The sequence below is a fragment of the Oryza sativa genome, chromosome 3 (assembly GCF_034140825.1).
Source record: "Oryza sativa Japonica Group chromosome 3, ASM3414082v1".
NCBI classification, from domain to species: domain Eukaryota; kingdom Viridiplantae; phylum Streptophyta; class Magnoliopsida; order Poales; family Poaceae; genus Oryza; species Oryza sativa.
This window is the reverse complement of record NC_089037.1, coordinates 35,642,090-35,661,233: the sequence shown is the minus strand read 5'-3', so window position 1 is coordinate 35,661,233 and position 19,144 is coordinate 35,642,090. Positions and strand designations below refer to the sequence as shown.

The 19,144-nt window shown below is 42.4% G+C and overlaps 4 protein-coding genes across 4 annotated transcripts; 2 read left to right on the top strand and 2 right to left on the bottom strand.

Annotated features, from left to right (window-relative positions):
- Positions 1 to 62: 62 nt before the first annotated feature.
- On the bottom strand, positions 63 to 8,050 carry LOC4334634 (protein DEFECTIVE IN EXINE FORMATION 1). Its single transcript, XM_015775749.3, has 13 exons — positions 7,766 to 8,050; positions 6,057 to 6,167; positions 5,566 to 5,648; positions 5,241 to 5,358; positions 4,931 to 5,142; positions 3,994 to 4,478; positions 3,844 to 3,914; positions 3,196 to 3,452; positions 2,644 to 2,825; positions 2,009 to 2,292; positions 1,803 to 1,920; positions 889 to 1,071; positions 63 to 797 (listed from the first exon to the last, which is right to left on the bottom strand). Exons 1-13 carry the CDS (start codon positions 7,900 to 7,902, stop codon positions 483 to 485), a joined length of 2,556 nt encoding a protein of 851 aa, XP_015631235.1. The 5' UTR covers positions 7,903 to 8,050; the 3' UTR covers positions 63 to 482.
- Positions 8,051 to 11,135: 3,085 nt separating this feature from the next.
- On the top strand, positions 11,136 to 12,881 carry LOC4334633 (protein GRAVITROPIC IN THE LIGHT 1). Its single transcript, XM_015772470.3, has one exon. The coding sequence runs from the start codon at positions 11,189 to 11,191 to the stop codon at positions 12,668 to 12,670; it is 1,482 nt and encodes a 493-aa protein (XP_015627956.1). The 5' UTR covers positions 11,136 to 11,188; the 3' UTR covers positions 12,671 to 12,881.
- Positions 12,882 to 13,590: 709 nt separating this feature from the next.
- Positions 13,591 to 16,771, bottom strand: LOC4334632 (uncharacterized). Its single transcript, XM_015772471.3, has 6 exons — positions 16,302 to 16,771; positions 15,645 to 15,823; positions 14,833 to 15,154; positions 14,608 to 14,700; positions 13,865 to 13,996; positions 13,591 to 13,765 (listed from the first exon to the last, which is right to left on the bottom strand). The coding sequence occupies exons 1-4, from the start codon at positions 16,710 to 16,712 to the stop codon at positions 14,620 to 14,622; spliced, it is 993 nt and encodes a 330-aa protein (XP_015627957.1). The 5' UTR covers positions 16,713 to 16,771; the 3' UTR covers positions 13,591 to 13,765; positions 13,865 to 13,996; positions 14,608 to 14,619.
- Positions 16,772 to 16,953: 182 nt separating this feature from the next.
- Positions 16,954 to 19,077, top strand: LOC4334631 (mitochondrial import inner membrane translocase subunit TIM10). The gene is made up of 6 exons (XM_015773381.3): positions 16,954 to 17,045; positions 17,133 to 17,197; positions 17,299 to 17,351; positions 17,919 to 17,957; positions 18,232 to 18,301; positions 18,794 to 19,077. Exons 2-6 carry the CDS (start codon positions 17,156 to 17,158, stop codon positions 18,839 to 18,841), a joined length of 252 nt encoding a protein of 83 aa, XP_015628867.1. The 5' UTR covers positions 16,954 to 17,045; positions 17,133 to 17,155; the 3' UTR covers positions 18,842 to 19,077.
- Positions 19,078 to 19,144: the final 67 nt, after the last annotated feature.

Below are 19,144 nucleotides of genomic sequence, written 5' to 3'. Positions count from 1 at the left end.
ATCATCTAACAATAGTACAAGTATTAATCATAAAAAAATCAAAAAAGATAGACGGTCAATCGTTGAACAAAGAAACCCATAACTGCACTTAAAATGGAATGAAGGGAGTAGTACATAGCAGTAGAGCATAGCATCTTCCAGGAGTCAGGATGATGGTGCAAGAAAGATTGATAGCATATCTGGGGCTAAAATTCTCAAGATGTTAAACCAGGATCAGACAGCTGCCAGTTCCTTGTGTAAATATCATAAGTTAGAAAACAATCTCAAGTGTGACAAAATTCTTTTTGCATGACTAAAAGCTGTACTTCCCGAACTAGCTAACTGATGGGATGCAGCATCGTGAGGGGTTTTTTCTGTGCAGATTGAGCTCCCCGATGCAGTATGATGTGGACAAGCTCCTTCATGGGTGATTGGATATCCTGCTAATATCTTGTTCTGCTTATCTGCTTCTATGAGGACCTGACGTTTCACTGTGCAAATCACTAATCAATATTCCTTGAAAATGATGGCAACGGAGCGCCTTCTTGTGGCCGCAGGATGACAAGAACGCTAAACATCCCAAGCATTGGAAGAAGCACGAGCCATTTCAGAAGCTTGTAATAATGCATGTGGAAGGTGAGCGAGAACTCGTCAGAGAAGTAGAACCCGTTTTTGTCAACCATTTCCACAAGCACAGTTCCTGTGGTTCTCACAGGAACTGTGGGAAGCTTCATCCGCTGCTTGCCTGGTTCATTATAAGCTGCATTAACCACAATGCGCCTTTCTCCTTGATAATTCCCAGGGACAAGTAGAGTAACCTGAAATCCAATGGTAAGCGAGGGTAGTTGGAAGTTAAATAAAAATATTTGGAATATCCATCAGACAAGCCATTGGGTTGACAAAATGTACCGTCACGTTATAAGGAGCTTGGTTCCCATAAGGAACCCTGTACTTGTCCACAATCTCAAACTCTACCCAGAAATGCTTGCCCTCTTCGTCACGGAATGTTCTGGAACCGTGTTTAACATAAATACCTTCACGGTTGTAACGATATGCAGCATTGTTTCTTCCCTGGTTTGATGATCTCCATTCCTACCATTAAATTGGAAGGAATTATATTGTTATCCTACTGTCAGCAGTACTTCCACTATCTTGTTTAAACATCCATGAATAAATAGAAGGTTTAAAGGAAATATGCAACTCTCAGCCAAACCAGATTAAACATAAGTTACGGAGGATTCACCAAAAAATCTACTGACTTGAGTTAAATTATGAGTAAATTGCACAAAATCACGTGATTTTGTTATCCTATTGTCAGCAGTACTTCCACTATCTTGTTTCAACATCCATAAAAAATATAAGGTTTAAAGGAAATATGCAACTCTCAGCCAAACCAGATTAAACATAAGTTACGGAGGATTCACAAAAAAATCTACTGACTTGAGTTAAATTATGAGTATGCACAAAATCACGTGAGTTTTGACACGTGGCACGTAACCATGGGTATTATGGTGTTAGTGTTTCACAAAACCATGCAATTGACCAATTTGACCCAAATCTGAACATGATTTGACCCAAATCTGACGTGGGATTATGAGTTCTTTCATCCACCGTGGTTCTATGAGCATATAAAAGTTTCATCCCACATGTCAAATTTAAGAAAAATTTGGCAATTGTGTGGTTTTCTGAAACATTGGTAACATAACAATAGGGGTTCTATGCCACGTGCCAAAACTCCTGTGGTTTTGTGTAACTTGGACACAATACCTATGGTTTTGTGTAATTTACTCTAAATTATTGACATAAAAAAACATGCTATGTACCTTAAGTGGATGGTGCGGAGAGGGAGTGGAGAAGCAGAAGACATTGCCATTCATGGTAGTAACAATAAGATCGAGGTCATCTCCACCATCAACATTATCAGCCAAAACCATACTGTACCTGTCAATATGCAAAGAAGTGAGCCACTTTGTTGAATCCAGAAATTGTACAGAGTACAGAATTGCAAAGCAGACAAGAAATGTCATACGAGGTCTCTCCAATGTCAACAACATCTGCACAGCCACTTGAGCCCTCAATCAAATACAAGTAACCATCAAAGGATGTAGTAGCAAGGGTGAGGCCTTTAGACTTTTCATCATGTTTGCTCATGTCAAGCAATAGAACAGGACTCATGATCCTTCCATGCGTTCTATATGGGAAAGGCTGAATTTTTGAGCCATCCTTTCCACTAAGAACATATATGTTTCCTGACACGGTTGGGACCACAACTTCAGTGCGACCATCTCCATTAACATCACCAACAGTAGGGCGCTGTCATCATATGACAATGGCAAATCAGAGGGTATGAAAAGCATAGCCCAAATAAAACTGAATGCACCAGTGAAGACAGTGAAAGCATATAGTAATACTAAACCAAGTTATGATATTCTGATTTCTGACTCGGTAAAAAGGTAATAGAACAAGATGGAAATAAATTGTGACAATCTGACAAGAAAGATTCCATAGTATTCTACCGAGCTAAACAAGCAAGCAGCTTCAGGACATATAGCAATTTGCAGTCCATAGACTGCCAAAGGTAAGGGTATGTTTAGATATAGATAGACAACCAAAAATATATACACAATCAGTTAGAACCCACAAAAGAAACGGGTTTGAACTTGCCTGTGGGATAAGACTCTTAAGATGAACCTCCCAGATTTCTTCTCCCTCTGCAGTCCATGCTGCTACATTGCCATGGACATCAGCAGTGACCATCTCGATTTTCCCATCATCATTGATATCTGCTGCAATGACTGGTGCATGAATCTCCGCCATCTCAAGTGGGAACTTGTTCCTAACCTTACCTAGATTGATAAAATCAACAGCACTTATGGTGAGAATATATTGTATTTGTGAGGATTTTCAGTGAACATGTCCTAATTATCCAAACGAAGCAAAGAGAAGCATGCTGAAACATATTGATGAAAGCAACAGAACTGAAAGTGAGATTTTATTGTATTTGTGAGGATTTTCAGTGAACATGTCCTTATTGTCCAAACAAAGCAAAGAAAAGCATGCTGAAACATACTGTTACTTCTACACTAACATATTCTGTTGTTCTAGAAAAAAAAAACTTTATGCTACGGGAGCTAGATATACACAGCATAGAAAACAATAAGTCAGCTTAAAGCTGTTTATGGATTCAGAATTGATATTATGAGGTTAAGAATTTACCACGATGATCGATAACATAAAACAAGCCAAAGGAAGTTCCAACAAGAATATCCAAATTTCCATCACCATCCAAATCAACCACGGTCGGCGAAGAATATGCATGGGCAGTAAAATTTCCACTATCTGTACTCAAATCAAGTTCTGCAGTCCATTTGACTTGTCTTGTGTCAAGGTTAAAAACAACTATACTGCTTGCAATATATTTGCCAATGTCAATCCCTCCTAACTCCTTTAGATGTTCTGGTTTATCATAATACCTGTCAGTAAAAGACAAGTTACTAGTGACTGTCTGAAACACCAACACAACAACACAGGAATTAGGCAAGAAATCATTAAGTCATATTATGGTCACAAGTTTTGCATTGAGAGAGTATTTCAATCATAACCAATAGACAGAAGGGAAATTACAAGCAAACACCTTAGGTCGGCATATTTTGATTCATTGTTGGAACCTAACTGAGAAGTGAAAACTGTCATAAAGCACCACCACATACCAACCGACCCAAAATCAGGGAGAATAAAAGGATTCTGGTTTTAAAAAAGTAACCTAAACTACATAACAACAAATGTCATCACATGATAACATAAATAACCAGTATATTTTGTTATGTTATCAAAATGCACTTGTAGCAGAGAAAGCAGCCTTACTCGTGGTCAAAGAAGTAAGATACAGAAATCACCATTTCTTGTATGCCATCTCTGTCAATATCTGCAATCACCTGTAGTGGAAAATAATTCATGAATATTTATAGAATGAACAAGCAGAAATAGCCAAAACGAAACAGAAGGTACACTCACTGGGGTGGACAAGATGTGAGCATCTATGCTCACATAATCTTCTGCCTTTTCATGTTGTTGTTCTTTCCAGTCCTCGTCTCCCCACATGGTTTCATCAACGTAGTCATCATAATCGTAATTGTACTCATCAGGCAGATCTTCTACATCCCGAAACAAATTAAATGATGCATCAGCATCAGCCTCTAGAGGCTCGCTATTTTCAACAGTAGCTGCTTTTGCTGTTCCGGTATCACTTGCATCAGTTTCTGAGCTTCCTGCTTGATTACTTTTCTCATCTGTTTGAAGCAACCTTCTCTGAACATGTGATGCATTCTCTGTTGTAGTACTTAAACTAGAGTTGTTCCCAGCATCTGTGCTGTTTAGATTGTTTAACACATCCATATTCTCCTGTCCTCGGGTAGAATTAGGTTTACTTTCAACTGGCTCTTCCTTAGACGCATGTTTCATGGAATCAACTCCTCGTGTTGTTGAGTCATTTGTGCTCCCTACAGTGATAAACAAATAAAACTATAATGCATCTCTTGTAAATGATCTTATAGACTACACACGGAGTGTGGATTCTCTGTTACTAAAATCAGAGTACTGGAGTAGCATAATCGTTACTACGTGCATGCACCACTCTCTTTAGAGCATTTTCCATCCTCTGGTTGGTAACATCACATAATCTAGTTATAATATCCAGGCTCCACTGTATTATCTATATATCTAAGGACAGCCTACAAATATGTTCAACAAACATCAATATTGAACTAATGATCCTAAAGTACCATTTAACCTAAACAGCGCGCAGAGCCACAGACTTTCAAGGTAGAGCATGTAAAATACTAGTGACTAGAGAATAAGCATTGCAGCCAAACTACTAAAGCAACAGATGAAAAGAAGGGATTCTTATGATTGACCAGTGAATAGTGTGATTATAGCTTATAAGATAACTTACGTGACTGGGATTCCTTAGAAGATTCATTCACAACTGGCTTGTCCTGAATATTTGGGTGAGATTCTTCAGAAGCAGCTTTCTTTGCAATTGAGCTGTCATGAACATCTGGATGGGAGCGGTCAACGGGATCTGTATTCAGCCCAACATACCAGTCTTTGTGTACCTTCCTACGAGGTACTTCTAGCTTGTCCATCATCATATAACCTGATACCCTACATAACAAACAAATAAATTACCATGTCAAACAAACTCAACAAATAATTTTACATGTTCAGTGAAAACATAAGAAGATATGCACCAAGTTCCTTACCTGAAGAAATTCACTACACCATTGTAAGTTGCCAAAACTATTTCCCGTGTCCCGTCCTTGTCAATATCATATAGAAGTGGACTTGAATGAACATTTGACTGGTGAAATGCAGGCCATCCTGGAATCAATTTCACAACAATATATATTAATAAATAAACAACATTAAACCAATTCTTTTGTTAATTATAGCACAAACTTTCAGGACCTTTAAAATGTGGTAGAACATCTTAGACCTATTCATTCAATTGATGGTTTTCCAGAATTTATAGCAAAGAGCTAATGATGACCACTATAACATGCTAATCGGTAATGTGAAACCACACACCTGGCAATTTGTCCCCATCAGAGCCTTCAAGAACTTCCAGGTAATGAACAAATGATGGCACCACTACTTCCAACTTTCCATCGCTAATACACCAAAAGATTATCATTAAAGTGTGCCCAGAGCAGACTAAAGAAGAAATTAAGACAATAACTAGAAAAAAGTCATCCACGTTTAAAAATCCAAAGCAAACATGCATATGATATTTCACAGTGTCCATAGTTTGAAGCACAAAATCATACAGAGGAAAAAAAATTCAGTTTATGGCAATGATGTACTTATTTGATTTTGAACATAATCTATAGTAACTAACAGAAGGTTTATTCAGAAGTGGATGCTGTTCCAGAGCATAGAACAATAGATTTATCTTTATACAAGCAAATAATGATGGAAACATGAAGTCAAATAGAAGAAGATAATGAGAAGGATATCTGACAAAGATTAACATGTCCTAAAGCCAAAAAAAAGCCAAATCATTTCCCAGGATATTTTACCTGTTGATATCAGCGATCAACGGAGTTGCATAAATGCTGGAACTAACTTCAGTCTGCCATCTCAGCTCTACATGTTTTGGACACTTGGTCTTCAATAAAGCATCTTCATCACTGCGGAGAATATATAGTTATTACATCGATGAATGCATCTATCCGTACAGATGATCAACATTATTTGTCTAGGTAACTTTCAAAGATGTAGTGTCCACAATAGTAAAATCTTTCATATGTCCCCCTGAACAAATTGAAAACACGGGGATCATGGTAGCTAACTGAATTAATAAACTTGCTCCATAAGTTGTGGCATTTTGCAGGTGCTCAGTTGAAATTAGTGGTATGGATAAATGCATTATGCTTTAGGCTGTGATTTTTCTCTGAGAAACTACAATACTACAGTATAACAATTTGATGATCCACATGTTGTAACAGCCAATCTTACTCTTAATCTCTTAATCCTTTTTGCAGATGAAAACATCAATAAGAATTTATATTTAACAGGAATGCTTTTTTGCCCCCTGTATGGCTGACTAATATATCATATATATTTGTGCAGATATTTTAAGAATTAGCACGCCAATGAAATTCAGGTTGACAGTGAAATGGTATCAAAGATTCAAGTAATGATTGATCATATACCTGCTTTTAGATTGAAATTGAGGATTTACCCTTCAGTCTACATGTCAGTGACCTTAGATGACCCTATATGTCAGTGGCACAGGAGGTTTAATACTCTTTTTTTTTATCTAAAGAGAGGATATATGATCAAATCTATTTCAAAGGACACTAAGATTAACTCTGAAGGGAACACATCTGAAGAGCTGTTTGCGCTTTTACAGCACTCGCAAAAACAACAGAACTACAATAACTGATCTAGAAACCTCAAGCGATGTACAGATTTTACATCCATTTTTACCTACAGAACCAATTATAAATGTAGATTTTATTGTATGTGGGTGGTGGAGGGGATCAGTGAGTACTAATTCTTTTAAGATACAAGAGAATATAATAATAATTTCACACTACAAAGAATCAACTGAATGAACAAATCTGCCAGGCATAGTATGGTTGGTCACAAATACGCTAATCCCAATAAGGCCTATTACTTAATGCAGGGTATCAATCACCACATGTATCATATGTGCCCATTAAATGGAACAAAAATTAAGCGATCCAAGTTTTTTAAAAAGAAGAGTAAATCTTCACACTCTAGAAATTGCATATATTCTTCTTTTTTGTGACATTAGCCTGCATGACAGTTGAAACAAATCCAGATTATGAAACACAAGCCTGCATAACAGTTGAAACAAATCCAGATTATGAAACACTAGATTGGGTGACCTAAATGAAAAGAAGGACGAAATCACCATTTCCATATTCAAATTAACTATTCCATAAAATGAGTTAATTGCTTTGTGTAATCCCTGATACATCAATGCTCGAATGAAGTAGAAGTATTTTCCAATGCAAAAAAAAAAGTGTAGAGGTTTTAACAGATTCTGCACATCGTGTCATTCTGAGCATAAATTGAACACTCCTACAGAAATAATAAGGTGATTAAGGTCGTTAACTACTAAGAAATTACGAGGAGCCACAGAAAACAACCAACCATCTAAGATCGCTTCCAGTCCCAAGGATCTAGCAGCAGTTCAGTTCCAAATCGAAAGCGACAGGAGAACCCATGTGAAGGAGAGAGGCAAGCGGTGACTCACAGGTGGGGGTATCCAAGCATGTCGTCGGTGGCCTCGCGCTGCCGGAACTTGTTCGCCTTCTCCTCCTCCGCGGCCGCCGGCGCTGCGGCAGCCACGAGAAGGGCGCATACCGCCGCGAAGGCGAGGAGGGGACGCATCTGAGTACAAAACCCTAGACCCCGAGGGCCTCGCCGCGCCGCGGCGGTCGCCGGCGGTGGAGAGGGAAGGAGATCTCGGCGTGGAGGCGCCGGTGTGGGAAGTGGTCGGAGACTCGTCGGGTGGGGAATCCGAAATGGCGAAAGAGACGAGGGGTTTTCTGTGAAACTGCGGGTCAGATCGTCTCAGCGCTCGCTGACGAGTGGGTTCAGGATGGGATGGATGGCGTGCTTGCTTACATGTGGGGCCCGCATGTCGGATCGAACGCCAGCGGGGCAGGCAGACGAGGGTGACGTGGACTCTCTGTAGCATCAATGGGACTCATCTTTTCGTCTAGACGTTTATGTTTATCAACTAAATTTAAATTTTTAACTTTAGATTTGAAGTTGATTTTGAGGTTTTTTTTTCAGAGTTTATTTTTTAGTGTTTTCTTTTAGATCATTAAAAACACGTATATAAAAATTTTATTTATAAATTATTTTTCACTTGCAAATATGCCGTTTCGCACGGTGGCTCCGAAAATCATCAACGATTTAGATAGCTCGTTGTGATTTTCAAACTTGTATTTTTCAGATTAAAACAACTGCAAAGATCTCATAATATGGAACAACAAATCGTTGCAGCAGTAATGCCAGATTTTTCTTTTCTTTCTGGAATCAGGGTAGTTCGGGACCCGGGATCGTGCACAGTCTCGGCATCGCGTGGGTGTTGTGCCGGGCAACGCCGCGATAGTCTGATTCCAAAAACAAAAGATCGGTACGTGTCCTATCTACTTGTCCTCTTTTCTTCTACTCCAAGTTGAATTCGAAAAATCGAAAACTATATTTGTGCTCAATATATAAATTCTGCCTCACCGAAGGACGAGTGCCGTCTCAACCTCGATCCTCGCTCTTGCTCTGCCAACTCGTCCCTCAGGAGCCTTCGTCTACGCCTCCCAGTGATCTACCGTATCCAGGATTTTACGTACGTATACGTATCTTGATTCCTAATTTCTTTTTCCGGATTATGATGTTTTTCCCGTACAGAGGTTGATATATAATTAATCAATCTAAGAAAGACATATATAATCAATCAACCAAGCTGAGTTTATTCAATTCTAATTTTTGTCGTTCTACTAATCAGGTTGGTCTAGCTATAGCTGTTGCACATATATAACTGATGCCTCGAGTAGGGGATCAGCACGCATACTCTGGAGATAGAGTCGGAACCGAGCTGGTATATCTTTCCTGCGTCATCGGAGGATGCTATCTTCATCGAGTGAGACGATCATGGGGGCTTCTTACTTATGGAGCGGCGATTGGACAGTACGCAATAGTGTTCTATTGTTATCAGATTAGCTTTTATCAATTAGTACTTGATACAATCAATTCGCCTAATGCACGGCCTGACCGGAGGGATCCTGATAGGATCCCCCTAGAATTTTTATTTAAAATACCCGTGCGTTGCAACGGGTGAAGTTATTTTAATCCTATTATTGTTATATGGTTTAGTTATGGTGAAATTCACTGTCTTAAATTCGCTTGGATATATACCTTGTTAGAAAATCATGAGATGTAATTAGGAGTCCGATCATCTCAAATTAACATGCGAGTTTTTTTTAAAGAGATTTCTTATACGACTCCTTCTGTATTTGCAAAAGCAAACGAACTTAAAAACCGACTCAAACACTGATCTATATTTTCAAAAGCAAATGAACTTAAAAACCGACTTAAATATGGAGGACGTACCAAAATACCGGTAAAAACATCTTTAATTTTTATAATAGTAGAGATGGTAAATATCAAATACTATTGTTTCTCTCCGATTCTTTTTGTTGTTGTTCGTGGCTCTCATCTTCTTATTATTCTATTGGATCTACTACTCGTTGGTGCTGCCATCTGATTGGCATGGATGACGATCCAGAGATGTGCTGTTTGTGACGCTCCAATCGCAAGAGGCGAGACCGCGAGAGCAACAAGTACACCATGCGCCGGCGCTCTTCTCTTCTCATCCTGTGTTACTCCAGCCCAGATGTGAGCATGTGGCCCGTGCAGAAAAAGAAAAACAGATGAAAGGCCACGCTAGGGCCGTGCCGGTGAAGGAAAGGAGAGATGGGCTGAGCCAGCTGGTTCGCTAGGGCCGAAAAAGGAGAGAGGAAAAGCGGGCCGTCGAAGAAAGAGATGATTCAGCACATCATTTGTATTTTCTACTAGTGTGCTTTTTTTTTTTGGAAAATATCTGAACGTATTTGGATTTGAATTCAAAAAATTAGTTGGAACTAAGGAAAGATTTTAACGAAAATATCAGGAAATCTATTTTTGTACTTTAACCCCTCTCTCCATCTATTTCTTCTCCTCCTATGGCGTTAGGTGTTGCTACTCGCCATTGTCTCATCACGCTCCGCCTTATCTATGGGGCCTTCCTCGCTGGTACGGTGCTCTATCTGCCGGTGCCCATCATCACCATACTGGGTGAAAACCTACATTCATTCGCATCTGGCTGGTCTGCATGTTTCGCAGAGCAAATGGTCTCGATTAGTACATTACAACAAGTGCTTTTCACGGTTGGAAAGGTCAAAAGAGGTTAAGCTATCCACTTGCCCAGACCAAGCAGGCGTCTGGTAGATGAATGCATTGATCACATGCTCAGCCGCATAATCCGGGCTACCATAACACTAAAGAAAAGAAAGTCATACCACATTATCACAGCTCGTAACATAAAACTTCGGTTGACTCGCACTTTGATCATGGAGACATATGATCAAACTTACAGTGTAGCCTACATATTTACTGCAGTAGTTTGCATCAAGGAAACCGAAGCAATGCCCCTTGCTAACACACTATTCCATTCGTCCCATAAAAAATCAACCTAGTAAAGTGGCACATTCTAGTACAACAAAAAGACATACGTCTGTTTAGATTTGTTATACTGGAATATGTCACATCTAGTCCTAGATTCTTTTTTTTTAAGAACGGAGGGAGTACACTACTACTCCTATGCTGATGTGTGTTGGTACTAGAATGCTGGTTTTAAAGTGGAGATTAGTGGCTCATTAGCATCGTTTGAATGGTGGTTGTTTAGCCGAGGGAATTGGTGGTGAGGTTAAATAGTATTGAGCCTGAGCTTCCCAGCTCACTGCCTTGTCTGCATCTGGCTGACCTCCATGTTTGCGCAGAGCATCTGTCTCCCATTTTGTTCGGGTGTTTGGCTTGGCCTCCCCTCCTCTTAAATTCACACACGCCCCACCTCGTCACTCGTCTCGTCTCGCACAGTCGCAGCTGCTGCGGCTGTTTGCCCATCAATCAAGAAATGGCGAACAAGGCTGTCACCATTGGCGATCTGATCCACCGCGTCGCCACCTCCTGCCTCTCCAACCGCCTCCCCGGCAGCTACGCGGTCAGCGACTCCGGCGACACCGACTTCGACGACGACGACGACGACGACCCCTTCGCTGACGCCATCTCGGGGGCCGGTGGCGAGCGGCGGCGCACTCCCTCTTCTTCCGAGGAGGCGGAGGCGGAGGCGGAGGCTGATGATGAGGGGGAGGATGGTGGTGAGGGTGGGGAGGAGGAGGATGAGGAGAATCTGAAGATCTGGGAGGAGAAGAGGAAGGTGAAGGCGGCGGCGGCGGTGGCGGCGAGTGGGGCTGAGCGGGCGAGGGAGGCGGAGACGCTCATGGCGGAGGTGTTCGACGCGGTCTCCGGCGTGCGCCGCGCGTACTCTGACCTCCAGGGGGCACACTGCCCCTGGGACCCCGACAAGATGCGGAGCGCCGACGCCGCCGTCGTCGCCAAGCTCCGCCACCTCGCGCGGCTCCGCGACCGCTTCCGCCGCTCCGTCGCCACGGGGGGGCACATCCCCGGCCCCATCCCCACCGCGCCGCCGCTCCGCGAGGCCGTCGCGCCGTACGAGGCCGCGCTCGACGACCTCCGCCGCCAGCTCCAAGCCAAGCAGGCCGAGGTCGATGGCCTCAAGGAGAAGCTCGCCGTCGCGAGCAACCGCCGCAACTCACGCCACCACCCCTCCAAGCACAATGCCTCCGGCGGCGGCGGCGGCGCCCCGACCGCGGAGCTGTTCGCCGCCTGCGCCGAGCAGGCCCGCGCCGCGATCCGGGCGTTCGCGGGGCACCTCCTCCAGCTGATGCGCGCGGCGGGGCTTGACCTCGCGGCGGCGACCCGGTCCCTCACCAAGATCCCGGTGTCCTCGCCGCAGCTGGCCAAGCACGCGCTCGAGGCGCACGTCACCCGCGTCCTCCTCGTCGGCTTCGAGCACGAATCCTTCTACCTCGACGGCTCCCTCTCCTCGCTGCTCGACCCCGCCGCGTTCCGGCGGGAGCGGTACACGCAGTTCCGCGACATGCGGGGCATGGAGCCCGCCGAGCTCCTGGGCCTCCTCCCGACCTGCCCCTTCGGCCGCTACGCCGCGAGCAAGTTCGCGGCGCTCCTCCCGCCGCGCGTGGAGCAGGCCGTCCTCGGCGACGGCGAGCACCGGAGGGCGGTGGAGGGCGGCGCGCACCCGCGGACGCCATTCTACGGGGAGTTCCTGCGCGCCGCGAAGGCGGTGTGGATGCTGCACCTGCTGGCGTTCGCGCTCGAGACGCCGCCCAGCCACTTCGAGGCCGGCCGCGGCGCCGAGTTCCACCCGGATTACATGGAGAGCGTCGCCGGCGGGCGCGGCGGCGGCGCCGCCGGCATGGTCGTCGGGTTCGCCGTGGCGCCCGGCTTCCGGCTGGGCAATGGCGCCGTGGTGCGAGCCCGGGTCTACCTCGTGCCGCGCGGTGGCCGACCGTGACAGGATACGCAATGCACGGATCGCCTCTTCCTTAGCTGGAGTAGTTGATTGGTGGAAGCAAGTGTTGTAGTAGTAGCTGCTTAATTACATGTGTAATAGACTTGGATTACTCCAGAAATGAAGGATGAACCATTTAGTCTACTTACTGTTCTATTTAGCATTTTAGCAACCTCTTATCTGAAGTAATCCATGGGTAAGAGAATTGGGTGTATGATCATGTTGTACTATTACTATTATTTAGTCAAAGTAGGGGTTGGTACTGGAGTATTAGCTGGGTCATGTGTACTATCAGTATGATCATCGCAAGATGTGGGCTTGAGTATGATGGATAATTAAGAAGGCACTCTATCATTCAGAAGATGTGGTAGTAGTTGTCACATGACATCAAAGAAGTACTATCCTTAATTGGCATTTATGATGTGTTGCTATTAGTCTGTTAATTGAAGAAGTTGAAGGCTACTAGATCATTCTTGCTGGGCAGAGGACAGGCTAGATCTGTTTAGATAGATTTTCTGCAATTTAAAAACATTAGGCATGGTACACAAGGAAAGAACAGTATGTTGCTCAATGTATATTCATCAAAAGAATGAATTTGTATCTTGTTCAGATCAAGGTATTGTGCCTTTTAAAAGCATGAAAACATGTTGCATGATAGAGCTGTTCAGGTGAAGAAATGCACAGTTTGTCTTTCGCAAACAGATCTCCAGAAACTACAGTAAAAGAAAAGGGGAAGAAGCAGATCCCTTTGTTCTCAGAAGCTTTTGCCTAAACAATTTAATAAAAGATGAATTGGGTCTTTCTCCAAAGTGATCTCGTAGCTAAGGAATCAACAAAGAAAGAAGCAAAGTGGAACACGAAGATAGCCTAATACACATGGTGAAGTGACACTGGGGATCTAAATGCTCATAAGAACAAAACCCTTGTGCAAAGAATTGTTCTTCTTTTATTGAATTTATTGATAAATGTAGGTACGAACCAAAATTTTGAAATGAATAGCCTATGCATCTAAAAATACCAACCTAAAAAGTTTGAACCTTGTTTTCTACATGACTTTCCTTGTCCGACAAATCTAGCCCTCATGTGGTCATGTAACTCCTGTAAAACATTATAAATATTCTTTCATCAGAAATGGAAACGTCAAAACCCGGTCGCCTAGTATGAAATACTATACTTGTTAGTGAAAAGAAAACTTACAGGTCAGTTCTTGAGGTAGCCCGTATGCTAACAGTTTTGTCACGGTAGTTACTCAAAGTTAAATGGATTCAATCTTAGCTATTTCCTCCAGGCCCCAGCTGTATTGATCAAAGCTAATGATCCGCAAGACTTCTGCTCAGACAAGAAACACAAACTTATGGAAGGAGGATATAAACCCATAAAATCAGAAACAACCTCTCCTGCGGCTATAGTGTGGGGGAGCTAAACAGTTATCAAAATATTCTTTTTGAATGGCTGTTAAGAAAAAAGGCAAAATATTATGCCAAGAAGCAATGTCCTATATGATGGAAATTGGAGATGTCCTAACATTTTCTAGAGCAGTAAATTTATGTATTGTTAGTATCGTAACTAAACTTGATTTACTTAGATTGGGTTGCATGAATAATTGCAGCACAATAATAGAACATAAGTTCTATCCTATAACCTGGGGACTCTGGAGTCTGTCACAGAAATGATAAAATCACATACTGTGCATGTAAATCATTTCTTTCTCAGCCCATTCGTACATGAAACATATGAAAATCTAACTTGTATGCTAACTTCCTGCTTGCTATAGAAGTACTACTAGTACTTCCTAAGTTATTGCTTTCCTGACCACCTGATGCAACCAGAATGGCAGACGCTTAGGCATGCTCATTACTCAGGAGCCATGATTCTTGGAAAGTATTAGTTCATAATGCTATTGCTAGGAAAACCAGAATTCATTGGGTCAGTGATCATACTTTTTTTCACCATCAAGTATCAACTGCCTCAATTTGATCAAAATCTAGATCCACAAAGCTCTCCTTCCCAAAAAGTGTCAACTGAAGAGTGGCCTGTGGGAGGTACATATATAACATGTTCTTAGATAATCAAGCAATATTGGAAGAATAGGTAATGGAAAATTACCATACAATTAATTCACTGATTTTTGCGATGTTCTTAGATGGAATTATCATCAGCCTAACCTTCTTATTTTTGCGATTCACTTCCAGGAGTGAACCAGTGAAGCCTTCAAAAGGCCCAGATAGAACATGAACACTAGCACCAGGCGTAAAAGCATTGTGGTTGCTGCCACCTTTTGAGATTGGTTTCTTAAACTGTCTCTTGATCTTATTCATTAGCATGAGTTCAGAATCTTCAACGGGTTTGTTGAAAGACTCGACAATTCCTCCATTTTCCATTTCTTCAAACTCTCTGTCAACTCTCTCTTGCTCCTCCTTTTCTTCCCTAATAATCGATTCAACTTCTTCAACTGGAATAGGTTTAGGCTTTTTAATCTGCCTTTTGCTGCATTACAAAAATATAGCGTGAAGGTAGGCACAAATGAAAAGATGATATTAGAAAGAAGGAAATGGATAATGTACTTTGCTATATTCTGATCTTAGACTTTCCATCTTCTATAATTTGCACTTTTACAACTACAGTCAGTTATTGCCTTTGAACGAAGATTGCTACTTTCACTCTGATGAAATCCAGATAATAACTAACCAAGTAGCTTATGGTTTTGAGGAAACATGGTGTGATGCATGTCAGTCACCTTGTGGGGTTAAAGGATGACTCTCAACTTATAGATGGCAAGTAATATTTGCTTTGACATATCTGCAACCTAAAATTTCAACTTTCAAGTTAACCTAAAGAAATCCAGGATGAGATATTGAGGTAGTTTTTCCAAAAAAAAAAAAAACAGCCATAAAATCAAAGCTAATTTCAACAAGAATAGGAACATCTAAAAAAATATAAATGCTAATTCAGAAGCTATCAAATGAAGAATACCCACATAGAGCCAACTGTAGCTCCAATAAAACCATAACAACCTTCAGTGTCCCTAATGAAGTCATGAACTTCCTTGTTCAAGGTGCAATACAGAAAGACCAACCCGGGATGCAAAGGCTTTGATTTGGTACTGATTGAACCATTTTTCAGTCTCTTCTTGACTTGGATGGATGGATTATAAATCTGCAAATATTTTGTCAGACATATAGTACTGAAAGCAAGGCATGCAAATAAATCCATTCAGTAGCACAACACTGCACATTGGGGGTACTAAGTTACCGAACTAACCACAGCTACAGTTTTACATTAACAGGAACCGGAAAAGGTTAAATGGATATAACAAACGACTAATTTTCACTACCAACAGATTAAGTTTATCATATGCATTTCAGCAGGCATCTTATGACCAATCACCTACAACACATGATAGTGTAACGATAAGATTTTTCATGTTAAATCTAACATTTCTAACAATGCCAGTAATTTGCGTCCTAATGTTGCTCATAATCTAATATAATTGGCACATCTGACATCTAACAACATATTGCACAGACCAACAAGCAGATATAATTCGAATGTACAATGTTCAGCGGAATGCTTCCGCTGCACAGAAGCAAATAATTTGTTAACTTCTGAGAGGAGAAGAGGATAGACGAGAGACCTTGAACGAGAGCTCCGGGTACCGTCGTGAGATCGCCTTGGTGAGGAGGTCGACGTAGTCGGTGCCGGGCGCCATGGAGACGCGCACGAGCCACCACTGCGGGCCGTGCTCGGCGAGGAAGTCGAGGTTGAGGTTCTCCCTCCACGTCCTCTTGGGTGGCTTCTTCCGCCGCCGCGCCGGCTCGTGGATGAGCCGCTCCTGCACCTCCTCCTTCCAGTCCCGCGCCCGCAGCTCCCGCCTCTCCCCCCGCTGCTTCCGCCTCTCCCTCCCCGTCAGCTCCCCCTCACCCCCATCCACGGACATAGACACCGATATAGTAGGCCCAGGCGACGCCCTCGGCGGCGCCGGCACCGCCGCCGCCGCCAGCGAGCAGCGGCATGGGAGGCGGAGGAGCGGATAAGCCAAGCTCATGGCCTCCTCCGCGACGAGACGAGAGAGAAGAGTTTGGATTTTTTTTTTTTTTTTGACACGAGAAGAGTTTGGATTTCTGAAAAAAACTTAAAAAACATTACCCGGTGCTCACAGGTGGGCCCAAGTTGTCGGTGAGTATCATTCGGGCCGTGAGGCCCATGAGGATGCGGCCCATAAAAACGTGGCTGTTTTGGTTCCTCCGCTTGAGAACAAAACCCTAGAATTGGGGGAAGGGTTCATCAGGTCTTCTTCTCTTCTGGAGGCGCGCTGCTCTTCGCGGCATCTCAATTCCCACCGCCGCATCGCGAGATCTCCGGCCTTTTCTCCTTCCGGGTAAGCTTCCCTCCTCTTCTCCTTCCTCGAGCGGTTCGTTTGCCTGCAATTTGGGGGTATGGGTTCCTTAGGTTTCCTGCTTTGCAGTTGAGGAGCAAAGAGCAGCAATTATGGCGGCGAAACCCGAGCCGACCCAGTTGGAGAAGGAGCAGGTGTGTGTGCGTCCATCTTTCCTCTGCATTTTGTTTTTCTTTTTTTTTTGTCGATATAAAGTTCGTGGTGCGATTGAAGTCGTGGTTCTGTGGCTGGGCAGATGTTCGGGATGATGGAGAAGGAGATGGAGTACCGGGTCGATCTTTTCAACCGGTGAGTGATACACTCCTTGTATGCTTTGCTAATTGCTACTATCTGGGACTTCTGATATCACGAATCTTTCAAGAAGTAAAGCATTAAACAAACTTAGTTTCTGTCAATCTAATTACAGTGAGAGTGAGATATCTTTATTTTTTTTAAGAACTAGAGTGAGATATTATTATCTGGCCAACGATGTTAACACTGGGCTATTAGTTTTCATCCTTGTACTGGCAGCGTAATATAGAACTTCCGTGGTTTATATATCGCATATCTGTAGTTACTGGCAAGTTGTACTTCCTATACTATCTGTTAGCACCCAATATTTTCGGTGATAAATAGAAGTGATCAATTAGGTTGGCATTAGCAATGTTAAGTTTCTGCGGGCAGGTAGTTAATATATTTTTAGGCCCAGGTATATTTTAGCAACGTTCTCCCTTGTTTGTACTGAGATGCTTTGTGCGATTCTAGTATTTAAGTATCTTATTGAGTGGTAATTTTGATTGGCCCAGTAGCCCACATCACTCCTGGTCATCTTTTTGGCACTAATTTGACGCCTTTGTGTCCTTTTCCTTTATGCAGACTTACACAGACTTGTTTTGACAAGTGCATTGAGAAAAGGTACATATCGTCTGGTTAAGTTTCACATAGCTGAGTTATCCGTTTCATGCTGTTATTTTCTCATCCTTCTGTTTGGTTTCAATTAGCATTCTCATACATGGTTGTGGGATGATAGACTAAAATATTGCTGGTAAAGAATATATCTATATCAATATATTTCAACTAAGGTGACCAATATTGGGCATTTCTATTCATCATGTGTCTTGTTCTCTAGTAACTATCATCTGTTGAATTAACTGTGCATTTTCCCCTGGGATTTGTTCTATTTCAACAGGTATAAAGAAGCTGAGCTCAATATGGGTGAGAACAGTTGCATTGATCGATGTGTTTCGAAGTACTGGCAGGCAAGTTAACTGATAATTATATATTTGCTGTCATGCTTGATGCTGATTCAGATGTCTGGAGTTTTTATAGCAATAGTTAGCTTGGTGGTAACATGCTGAATATGTATCATGACTGTCTTTCCTACTTTGTGTTGTGAAGAAAGTCATCTTTTTAGTGCATCTGATCTCCATCCAGAGAATTTAGATCATCTTACTAAATCATAGGGTTCATCCTTGAACAAATGTCATTGAATATGAGTTCCATAGATCTTCACGCCTTGTATAGTTGGACATATAGGCAGTGGTTGAAATCCATGCAGAGCACATGTTTTTCTATTTCGAGTTTTCCCCTCGTCTGAACACTGAATACTATTTTCCCGATTCATTTGAAATGACTGTTGGGTTAATTTTGCTCTATTTGTATCAATTTATTTCTATTTGTATCAATTTATTTCCATTTGTACCAAATTACCAACGCCACTAAGTCTAACTTTGGGTTAAAATCTTTTTCAGGTAACTAATATGGTAGGTCAGATGCTCGGTAACCGGCCTCAGATGTGAGGCGAGAAGCAGTAGAAGCATTAGGCCAGACCATTGTCGCTATGTTTCTCCACATTGGTTTTAGAATGTTACCGATTGCCAGAAGTACACAGCACGAGTGAGTGTGACCGACTAATGGATTGCCCGAAAAGAAATTGCAATGTTCCTTTCCAATGGTGTACCTTCTCCCTGAATCATGAACAGGCCACATGCCTATAATAATTTGGTACAGCTAGACGACGATTTTTGCTGCGAAATGATGCTCTCTTTTGTTATACTTGCCTGTCTGAATATCTGTCCGTTGAGACAATTTATTCTGGACTG